At 43.1% G+C, this 10741-nt stretch overlaps 2 protein-coding genes across 3 annotated transcripts; both read left to right on the top strand.

Annotated features, from left to right (window-relative positions):
* Positions 1 to 38: 38 nt before the first annotated feature.
* On the top strand, positions 39 to 6802 carry zgc:154055 (uncharacterized protein LOC556036 homolog). 2 transcript variants are annotated; one of them, XM_058615168.1, is made up of 11 exons: positions 39 to 522; positions 706 to 756; positions 1049 to 1157; positions 1301 to 1426; positions 1920 to 2093; positions 3607 to 3824; positions 3912 to 4073; positions 4811 to 4952; positions 5044 to 5264; positions 5362 to 5513; positions 6415 to 6802. In XM_058615168.1, the coding sequence occupies exons 1-11, from the start codon at positions 338 to 340 to the stop codon at positions 6513 to 6515; spliced, it is 1641 nt and encodes a 546-aa protein (XP_058471151.1). In that variant the 5' UTR covers positions 39 to 337; the 3' UTR covers positions 6516 to 6802. The 2 variants fall into 2 exon arrangements, with proteins under 2 accessions (XP_058471151.1, XP_058471152.1); XM_058615169.1 differs by lacking the exon at positions 706 to 756 and having other exon boundaries at positions 6415 to 6799.
* Positions 6803 to 6856: 54 nt separating this feature from the next.
* On the top strand, positions 6857 to 10117 carry tdh2 (L-threonine dehydrogenase 2). Its single transcript, XM_058615173.1, has 9 exons — positions 6857 to 7151; positions 7260 to 7468; positions 7940 to 7982; positions 8066 to 8136; positions 8424 to 8573; positions 8650 to 8822; positions 8909 to 8999; positions 9077 to 9346; positions 9476 to 10117. Exons 2-9 carry the CDS (start codon positions 7273 to 7275, stop codon positions 9619 to 9621), a joined length of 1140 nt encoding a protein of 379 aa, XP_058471156.1. The 5' UTR covers positions 6857 to 7151; positions 7260 to 7272; the 3' UTR covers positions 9622 to 10117.
* The last annotated feature ends 624 nt before the right edge of the window (positions 10118 to 10741 follow it).

Here is a 10741-nt window from a genome sequence, read left to right as displayed (position 1 = left end):
CAAGACACAGTTTGGGTTTCTTTTTGTTGTTCTCTGCCTCTCTGCCTCTCTGCTGCTGCTGCTGCTGCTGCTGTCACCTGTGTTTGAGGAGGTGTAGCTCAATAATGTGGCTTCCCGTGTTCACACAACCTATTTTTAGCTCCTTTATCGTCAAACAAACAGAAAGCTAAACTACAGAGGTGTAGACAGAGCAGGAGGCTTGCTGCTTTCATTTCATTGTGAGCGAGAAAGAGGCGAGGAAGTGATCTGGAGAAGGGGAGCAGTTCTACATGTGTGTGTGAGTGCGTGAAACGTCCAGGAGCTGAGGGTTGCTCTTATCGTTTTTTCGTCAATTCTGATGGAGTTTTCTGAGCACATCAAGACAGCCAACGTGGAGAACGTGGTGCTGCGGCAGCCCCTGCACCCACCGAGCAGAGGCACCCTGTGCGTCACCGGCCACCACCTGCTCTTCTCGGAGAGAGAGGAGGGGAGCGGTCGTCAGGTTCTGCTGCTCCTCAGAAACATAGATGCCACTGAGAAAAGGTGAGGCGGGTCAGGAACTGAGCATCACTGCATCTTATCATCTAATTTGAATGACTTCATGAATCTTTCTCTTGTTCCCTCTGGAGATGACAAACATCTGCACGGACAATAACTAACCAGTGCCACATGTGAATGATTCCCCACACTTTTTAATGACATTATTCCTCAAATCTTTTTAACCAGTGTGGAAAATCTCTGGGGCTATTCCGGCCCCTTCTCAGGCCGCAGTGAAAGGTTGGACAACATTTGTGTTGCCGCTCCTCCAGTTTCTTTTTTTATTCTCTGTGCTGCTTTCAGTGCTGCAGAAGGAAATTTGCCAACAAGATTGCAGCAACTCTCTCTCACAGACACACACACACACACACGCTCATGTTGTGAGTTGCTTGCTATTATCAGTCTGTTGCTGCGCGGCCTCGTCAAAGCTGATGGCTTGATATTTAGCTGCAAGTCCAACTTTCTGGACGTATGCTTCTATTTCCACTGTATTCTGAGATTCATAATGGTTTGTGTGTGTGTGTGTGTGTAGGATATCTGGATCCTCAGGGACATTAACCCTCAAGTGTAAAGATTTGCGAGTGCTCCAGCTCGACATCCCAGGCATGGAGCAGTGTCTCAACATCGCACACTCTATTGAGGTATAATAATACTGTAGATAATCACATTATTTCTCTGTGTACATCACGCCTCACGCGTCCTCTTCTCCGTCATGCCTGCTTGAAAATCTGATAACAATCTCTATTTCAATGTCTTACAATAACCTCCCTCTCACTCCCTGCAGACCCTGTCGTGTCTGGACCGCGTGTCTGAGACGTATCCGTTCTTTTACAGACCCCCTGATCTCAGCCTGCAGGAACCCTGGGGTCTCTCATCCCCTGAGAAGTATTTCAGTCACACGAAGGAGCTCGTAAGTAACATAAAACTCTGTATGAGAACATGCACACATGCTCACTCATAACCTTTAAACAACAATGGTCACCACCCACACCCACATGATGGGAAAATTACAGGAAAGCATGAATGCAGGGGGTCGACATTCAGGATATCCCTGTTGCTTAGCTTTCATTTGTTTTCCCCTTAACTCTAGAGTGCTGCACACAGCTTGAATTCATGTTTAAGCAAGAGGCATCTTCCTCTGGGATTAGCGCGTTGCCACGGTGAGGGGCGGAACATTGTTCCGTGTGTTCTGTAGGCACACTATTCCCCTGAACATGGAAGATATCTGTACTTGTCATCAGGTTGACTTCAGAGGAAACGGACGGGGCTTTGTCTGCTTTGTGAACCATAACATTTGATTAAAGACATATGTCAAATGCAGTTTTAAATGATCTATCTACAGTGACCAATGTGACCAAATGAAATGTTTGTTATTTCTCTCTCTCTCTCTCCTCTGTTTGCAGCATGACAGCTGGAGACTGAGCAGTGTGAACAGAGAATACTCAGTGTGTCCCAGCTACACCACAGCTGTCATCGTTCCTAAGGATGTGAACGATGACATGCTGGTCAAAGTGGCCAAGTTCAGACAGGGAGGACGCTTCCCGGTGCTGTGCTACTACCACCAAAAGAACGGCGTGGTACGATGCTCTCCTGCAGCATGTGTGTGTCCAACTACATCCTTATCCTCTTATTTACATATATATTTATTATAACAAGAGCAATTGAAATTGCAGAAAAAAAAGGTGCTGACCTTGCACTTCCTAATTGTACTACTAACCAGTCATTTTTTAACATTCAACTCATATTTTGCAAGAATATTCTTCATTTAAAAAAAACTCCTTTAAAGAATAGACATTTGAAAACAGTAATTATTTGTACAAAAGTGCTAACATTGTATTTCTATGGCATATAATTGCATTTTAACTCGTTTCATAGCAGTTTCTGTCCTGTCCTGTATTTACCTCATCTCATAGTGTGTGTGTGTGTGTGTGCGCGCGTGTGGTAAACATTACGTTATCATGTATATTGTAAAACTTATTTTGCGTTTAAGGAATAATTGGTGATTTATGAAATGTGGTTTTATGAGGGCAGACGCACACACAACGCAGCCCCAGTACAGAGAACAGTGAGTTTACAGCCTCACAGCTAAGTTACTTAGCTTAGTAACGTTAGCTTTCATTCATAACTTACCGTTCTTCTTTGTGCGACTTCAAATGTCGAACGCAGTCGGAAGTTGTTTAGCTGCGTCTGTAATCCTCTACCCGCATGTTTTTCATACTGTAATTATTATTTTTTTGTTAAATACCTCGTAGTTTTTTTTTTATACTCGAACGAAACTGTCTTCGCTATAATTTTAGCTAACCGGCGGCGCGTTGTTTGACACTTCCTGTTCGTTGGTTGTCCTGCAATTTGATTGGATGGATGCTGTCGAATCAAAACAGCTCATTTGATTGGACGTAGAACACGCACAGACGATAGTAACGTTCGATACCACCGATTTCCTTTTCAATCCGATACTGAGTCAAATTCAGGCTGGTATCGCGATACCGATAAGATACTTTATGCAAATACACTTTTACATGTGTACATTTTAAGAAAAAGTATTTATTTATTTATTTATTTATTTATATAAAAACAAACAGAGGACACAATCATACACTTCATTTAAAAACATTAATTTAACAGTTTTTAACCGCAAATTAGACTGATTATAAATAATAATTTTATAGATACAATGTTATTTTTTATCCATTATGCACTTGCCCAAGTGGAAGAAAAAGTAGTTCCTACCAACCGCGTATCATTTAGACAAGATCTCAATAGTTTATTAACTTTCCACTGTGTTCCTATTAATGATATACTTTACCTCAAATGACTGAAGTATCAAACGCATCAATATTGTGATTTTATTAATCGATTTTAGAGTATAAAGATCCACTCATCACTAATAGACAAACACATATACACAATGAAAGATACAGAGCGCTCCTTAATGACATACTTTTAATCTTTGGGTTCTGGGGGAAAGTAGTAAGTCTTTTCAAGTCAAAAGGTTCAAGTCCAAGTGAAGTCTCTGAATTCTGGAGTTTCCTGCAAACCTAGTTGGTCTAGGACAACTAACCGTTTTCTAACAAAACTATGCATTTTCAGGTCATCATGCGCAGCAGTCAGCCACTGACAGGAGCCAACAGGAAGCGCTGCAGAGAAGATGAGCTCCTCCTCCAGGCTGTGATCGACACCTCAGACAAAGGTTACATTATCGACACACGCTCGAGTCAGCAGGCTCAGCAGGCCCGCATGACAGGCGGAGGCTTTGAGTCCAAGTCGTGCTACAATAACTGGAAGCGACTGCACAGACAGATGGAAAGGTGTGTGTTAGCAGATTCCCCCTTTTTAATGATATTGAGCCGAATGACCAAATTAACCTCTGTGACCCGTGTGTGTGTGTGAAACAGAGGTAAAGCCCTGCAGGAGAGTCTGATTAAGCTGGTCGAGGCCTGTGGCGATGAATCCCATAATATGGACCGTTGGCTCAGTAAGCTGGAGAATTCAAAGTGGCTGTCGCACGTCCAAACCGCTCTGTCAACCGCTGGCCTGCTGGCAGAGTGTGTGGAGAGGTACGAGCTCACAGCACACAACATACATCTGTTCTCACTGTCTTTACACAAGGCTAAAATCTGCATTCAAGTATCAGAACCGATCTTTATGAGGACGCTTAATATTCTTATCTAAGAGGACATTCTATTTTCTTCTATACATGCAAAACTCAGTCTTTAATTATCTGATATTATCATGATATTGTTGGTCATTTGAAAACATTTTATGATAATGTTTTTTTTACCATATCACCAAGTCCTGTTCCAGAAAGAGTCCAAAAGAGTGCAGGCATTAGTGATGAGATGGTTCTTAGATGATTTAGAGGGGAAAAAATGATAGATATGAAGATACCACACAGACTGGGTGGTGATGTGGAGGTGGCTGCTGTGTGTTATGGATTAAAGAAGGAAAATAAACATCATATGTCTGACGACAACAGCAAGAATATAGGTTGAAAAGGATGATGTGTTGCTGTGCTACTGGACAGAAGACGCCAGAGGATGATAAGCAGCTGTTTTCTCGGTTGTCAGCTCCAGGAAATGACAGCAACATTTCAGAGTGTGCATGCAACAGAGACAGGATGAAACACACATACGTCAACCAATGTGGTAAAAAGAATAGACTTCCTGACTGAATTTATGCTACACAGCATCAATAAAATATCACACGATCCTAAACAAACAGGAGGAAGACTAAGGCTAAGGCATTTTACACCTGACAGCAGTGTTAAGGTTTCTCTACTTGTGTGTTTGTGCAGGGACGGTCACTCAGTCCTGGTTCATGGCTCTGAAGGGACAGATTCCACGTTGCTCATCAGCACTCTGGCCCAACTCATCATGGACCCGTGCTGCCGCACCATGGAGGGCTTCCTGGCTCTTCTGGAGAGGGAGTGGGTGCAGGTGTGTGTCCTGTTTGGAATAAATGTTGACGTGTGCCGTAAATAAATGACAAAAATAACACATTTGTTTGTGTTTATATTGTGTGTCTCAGGCGGGACACCCGTTCCAGCAGCGGTGTGCCCATTCGGCCTACTCCCACACTCGTCTCCAGCAGGAGTCGCCGGTCTTCCTGCTGCTGCTGGACTGTGTGTGGCAGCTGTGGCGTCAGTTCCCTCTGGCTCTGGGATTCTCTGAGACGCTGCTCCTGAGGCTGGCGACCGAGGCCTACGCCTCTGACTACGGCACCTTCCTTTGCAACAGCGATCAGGAGAGGTCAGTGCTACGTCCTGTCTCCGTGACATTGAGAAGTTTGGCATTTGCCTGCTTTACCCAGCGTCCCTGCTTCGTCCTGTCTTTCTCTTTACCTCAGGTGTTTACTAGAAGTGAAGAAGAAGACTCACTGTTTGTTCCAGGCCCTGTTGAGACCTAAGGAGAGAGAGATTTACTCCAACCCTCTGTACGAGCACACTGAGCTGGCAATCTGGCCCTCGGTCCACCCTCAGTCCCTGCAGCTGTGGAAAGGTAAGCTTGGATTGAAATGGATTGAAACCTGATGTTATATTTTAGTATCTCTGGTCATTATTAGGTTAACAGTTGAGTTGTATCTCAGTCACAATTGTAAGTAATTTCTGCCACCATGGGTCTCTCAGTCCTGACGAGAAGCAGCATGGAATCATGGGAGCAGCAATCATTTTTGGTGCCAAATACACACACAATAATGATAAAAACAAGAGACACACTGTCTAACGAGTAGTACACAATATTATACTTCCTTCTACACTCTGATGTTTCATAGGAGGTTTATAGGAGGCCATAAAAGTTATCATGTAGCTGAAACTATCAGGCTGAGCAAACACTGGATGTGGACTCAAAAGCACGACTCGACAACAGCCTCTGTTTGAACAGAAAAACACCTTTTACTGAACAAAAAAAGGTTTCCAAAACAGCACAAGGCAACAAAAGAGGTCAAAAGGCTACTGGAAACGCTTACTGACACAGAAAACATGCAGGCTAAAGACACATGTGCAGGGATAACGATAAACAGGTGCAACACATCAGGGCAGGACAGGTAATCACAGAGGAGGGAAACGCTACAGGAAGCAGACACTGAAACAAGAAGCAATGGTAATTATTTCAAAATAAAACAGGAAACAGAACATGAGTCTACTCAGGATGTAACAGAAACAGTCAAATATGCTGAGGCGACCAAAATGAAATAGTGCATTTCCCTCCTACACTACCCAGTCTCATCCCCTTCTCATTCTCACATCTCCTCAATCTCCTCCTTGTCTCATTCCCTTCTCATCCTCTACTTATTCAATGTTACAGCCTTTTTTTCTGGTGTTTCCCTCCCCTGGTGTTTGTATTTTGCCGTTGAATCGATGATTCTTGGTGCCGACTCATGCCCACATCTGATTTACAGGCTTTTTTCTGAGGTGGACCCAACAGACTCGGCACCTGGAGGAAGCTCAGGAGGAAATTAGAAACATGGTGATTGAGTGGGGGAGGCTGGTGCTCAGCTGATAGAAACAACCCTCCCTTCCAATATGAAAGAATATGTATGGATGGATGGTCAGTGTCAACGTGTTGAGCATGTTGAATGAGGACGAATGTGTAAATGTCAGGAATCTTGACGACCAGCCGGTGATTTTATGTAAACAATTTTTTATTCTTTCATAAAACTTGATTTAAGAAAGCAAAAATGTGTCGTTTGAGGCTTTTTAGTTTAATTACAGAGAAACATCATCTGTTTTTGCATAACTCAACTGGGTTTATTATTTTCTTACATATAGTCATTCATAAACACCATCAAAAGATTGAGGACCAAACGAATGGACCCCCCCCCCCCCCCCTTTGCCCCTTTGTCCTATTAATCTCAGCTAAACACCGTCCACAATACAAATCCCTGTACACAGCAAGTCAGCATGATTGCACACACGCACAGCTTCACACACTGGAGACTGTAGTCCTGTTCAGTCAAGAGCCAAGCGGACAAGAACCACATAGGCCACTGTGACTTCATACATCATTGACTTTGTGGATGTTAATCACTCACTAACATTTAAATGCTCTAAATGATGTTTTGTAATTTAGTTTAGTGGAATAGTTTGGGATCTGCTGGTGTTGGATCAAAGGTCGTCCGATTTTGTCAGCACTCAGGTAATCTATTTCTTTTACATCTTGTATAAAATAAGTCTGTGTCTGCACACTTATGTCATTGTATGATAGAATAGAGAGTGATTTTAGTTCTGTTTAACGTTTCTGAAGAACTGCAGTAGAGATGCTGCTGGGTGTGAGGCTCTGTGTGGGCACGGAGGCTTTGCTGGGCCTGTTTTGCCAAGGTTCTGTCAGAAGGACGACGTGGAGTTTGTCCCGTCGCGGCCTCAATTCTTCGCACAGACAGTTGAGCAAGTGGAACAGCGTGGACACCTACAGCCCACTACCCCGTCGTGAAAACCCTCGCATCCTCATCACAGGTGATTCTGTCTTCAGCCACTGTATCACATGTATTAACACTGAGTCTGTTTGGCTTCCTTTGGTTAAAATATTTGCAAAATGCCTTGCTCAAAGACACATTTTCAGCGAGTGGCACTTCCAAACGCATCCTATGTTTCAGATAAAATGATTTGTGGTGATATATTATCATTTTAAAAAAAGGATTCATGTCCTTGTGGTATCAGTGGAATACTATAGACATGTCCGCTCTTTGTTTTGGAGTTGTTTTCACCGTGCACCAGCACCAGGACCCCGTTTTGACGCATCACAATAGAGTGCGTGCAGACAGTGCTAGTGATCAAAAAAGAACCAATGAGTGACCGTGGGGAGAAGAATAGGCTGCTGTCTCTTTTTGTGCCACGATAAAGCTTTTGGCACAGGCAACTTCAGCATGGTGCAACCAAAACACTGATGTTATTTTCATACCAAGCTCCTAACGTCTGTCTGTACAGGTGGCCTCGGGCAGTTAGGTGTGGGGCTCGCACAGTTACTGAGGTGAGATCTTTGGAAAATACTTTAAAAGACGTTAAAGTTTGCAACCGTTTGATGTTTGATGTCATATCTGTATTATTGTCTAGGAAACAGTACGGAAAAGAGAACGTGATCCTGTCGGACATCAAGAAGCCTCCCCCTCATGTTGTCAGCGATGGTAAGCTAAATCTATTTCAAGGCGTATGACTTTCTGGCTGAAATAAGAGACAATTTAAACTGTTATCACAGAAATTAATTAAGCAAATTCAACCAAAGTTGGTAAGTTTTAAGGATTTTATGGATGGGTTAGGGTTTGTCTCTATGTGGCCTGTGATGGACTGGCGATTGGCACCAGCACTGCCTTTATCCTCCCTCATGAGGAGGATAAAGCTTTTACACATTTATATTTTTCCGCAATTCCCATACTTATATGATCTTCCCACCTCCCCCCTCTTCTCCCATCAGGTCCATTTGTGTACGCTGACGTGCTGGACTACAAGAATCTCCGAGAGCTGATTGTAAATAATCGGATCACTTGGCTGATCCACTACAGCGCCCTGCTGAGCGTTGTGGGCGAGGCTAATGTGGCGTTGGCGCGCAAGATCAACATCTCAGGTTTGCTTGATTGCACCCAGCATTTCCACGTGCCACCTCTTCTCCGTGCTGAGTGTTTGTCGTGTTGTGCGTCTAGGCCTTCATAATGTGCTGGACTTGGCCCTGGAGAACTGTCTGCGCCTCTTTGTTCCCAGCACCATCGGTGCGTTTGGTCCCTCTTCTCCTCGAGACCCAGCCCCAGACCTCTGTATCCAGAGACCGCAAACAATTTACGGCGTGTCAAAAGTGCACGGGGAACTGATGGGGGAGGTATGGTTATTTTAACAGATACACCTGTGATGACATGACTGCATACAGTAAACCCAAATGGTTCTGGTATGTCATTGTTTCTTTAGTATCTTCATCATAAATATGCCCTGGACTTCCGCTGCCTACGTTACCCAGGTGTGATATCAGCCACAACAAATCCTGGAGGAGGAACAACAGGTATTAAATAACATCTGTACAATGTATACATAGTGCAATCAGCTGGATGTGATGGAATAAGCACTCTGTCTTTACAGACTATGCAATTCAAATCTTCCACGATGCTGTCAGCACTGGCCGCCATGAGTGCTACTTGCGGCCCGACACCCGTCTTCCTATGATGCATATCTCTGACTGCCACCGTGCCACCATTGAGTTCATGCAGGCCCCCCAGTGTCAGCTGTCCCTGCGTACCTATAACATCGCTGCCATGAGTTTCACGCCAGAGGAGTTGGCACAAGAAATTTGCAAGCATCTGCCCCAGTTCAAAGTCACCTACAACCCAGATACTGTCCGCCAGACCATCGGTATGAACTTGGAGTCCACCTGACATGAGAGACATTCCCAGAAAAAATACAATGGCTTGATGTAGACTGTGATATCTCTACTGTCTTATTTTGAAATGTTATTTTATTTTGAAATGATTTGTTTTGCAGCCGACAGCTGGCCCGTGAGGTTTGATGACACCAATGCCCAGAGAGACTGGGGCTGGGCACCAACCTTCGGGATTGAAGAGATGGTGATAAACATGTTGCACTCCATTCGACACAAGAGGACCAACGAGGGCTTGCCAGTCAGCTAGCAAAAACCTGAGTGATGGTTTACCCCAGACCAACCAATAATACACCATCTGTTACTTCTGTCGCAGACACCGTCAACCACTATTCTATGTTACTCTGGAACATCACCGCAATGAGCCAAGGATTGTTTACAAAGTAATGGATTCACATGCACACGAGCATGCACATGCCAGTCAGTCTTTTTCAGGGAATAATATACTGTTAAACCTTCTCATCATCTTTGCCGTCTGTAATTGTTACCATGGTGTAAACATAACGTCACATTTACCACATGCACGGGCAACACAGTCTGTTACAATGCTTAATAAAAATATGCACCAGTTCTAAGGTAATGAAACCTATTGTACTCTATGATTCCATAACTCTGAGTGGTTTTAAATGGACAATATTAAAATAATCTTTGTGAATCAAATGAAAAATCACACACTTTCTATGCACAAACTGACATTGCTGTTACATCTATCAGAAAGCCTGTACTTTTTTTTGATTTTGGCAATAAATAAATATAAGTAACAAACAATGCTTTATGTAATGTTGATTACACTGTAGTGTAGTTCAAATAAGACAAATGTTGTTTAATGAGTAGTGATTATCATTACATTACATGTCATTTAGTAGACACTTTTATCCAAAGCGACTTGAGCACAACCTGCCAAGGGTGGAGTTGAACTTGCGACCATGAAGTCTTTGCACACAGGGTCTTAACCACTGAGCCACTCCACCATTGATATCATATATCAATGATATCAATATGTACAAAAATATTGATTATGGGGTCTCCTGAGTGTACTTATTGAGTATTTTACAATTTACCCAATCTAATAGTTCTTCTTTACTACAAACATTTCAAAAACAAAAATAATTTTAAACAAGAAACATTTAAATGCCAGTCGTTACACAAATCCTGGTAATTGTGATTTTATTGTTTGGTTGCCTACTAATCCTACATTTTGCAGCTGATTCCGACAAATGTCAAAACTTCCGAGGTTATTCTGTATTTCTTATCTTCTGATTTTTATACTTTTGGGAGTATTTAGCCTTTTCTGGAGCTTTGAATTGAGGGCAGATCAAGGACAGGAAAGAGTACACACACAGATCAAAGGCATCATGATTGCTCTAAAT

The sequence above is a fragment of the Solea solea genome, chromosome 18, assembly GCF_958295425.1.
Source record: "Solea solea chromosome 18, fSolSol10.1, whole genome shotgun sequence".
In the NCBI taxonomy this organism is placed as follows: domain Eukaryota; kingdom Metazoa; phylum Chordata; class Actinopteri; order Pleuronectiformes; family Soleidae; genus Solea; species Solea solea.
The sequence above is the reverse complement of the archived record's forward strand: the minus strand, read 5'-3'. Positions and strand labels throughout refer to the sequence as shown.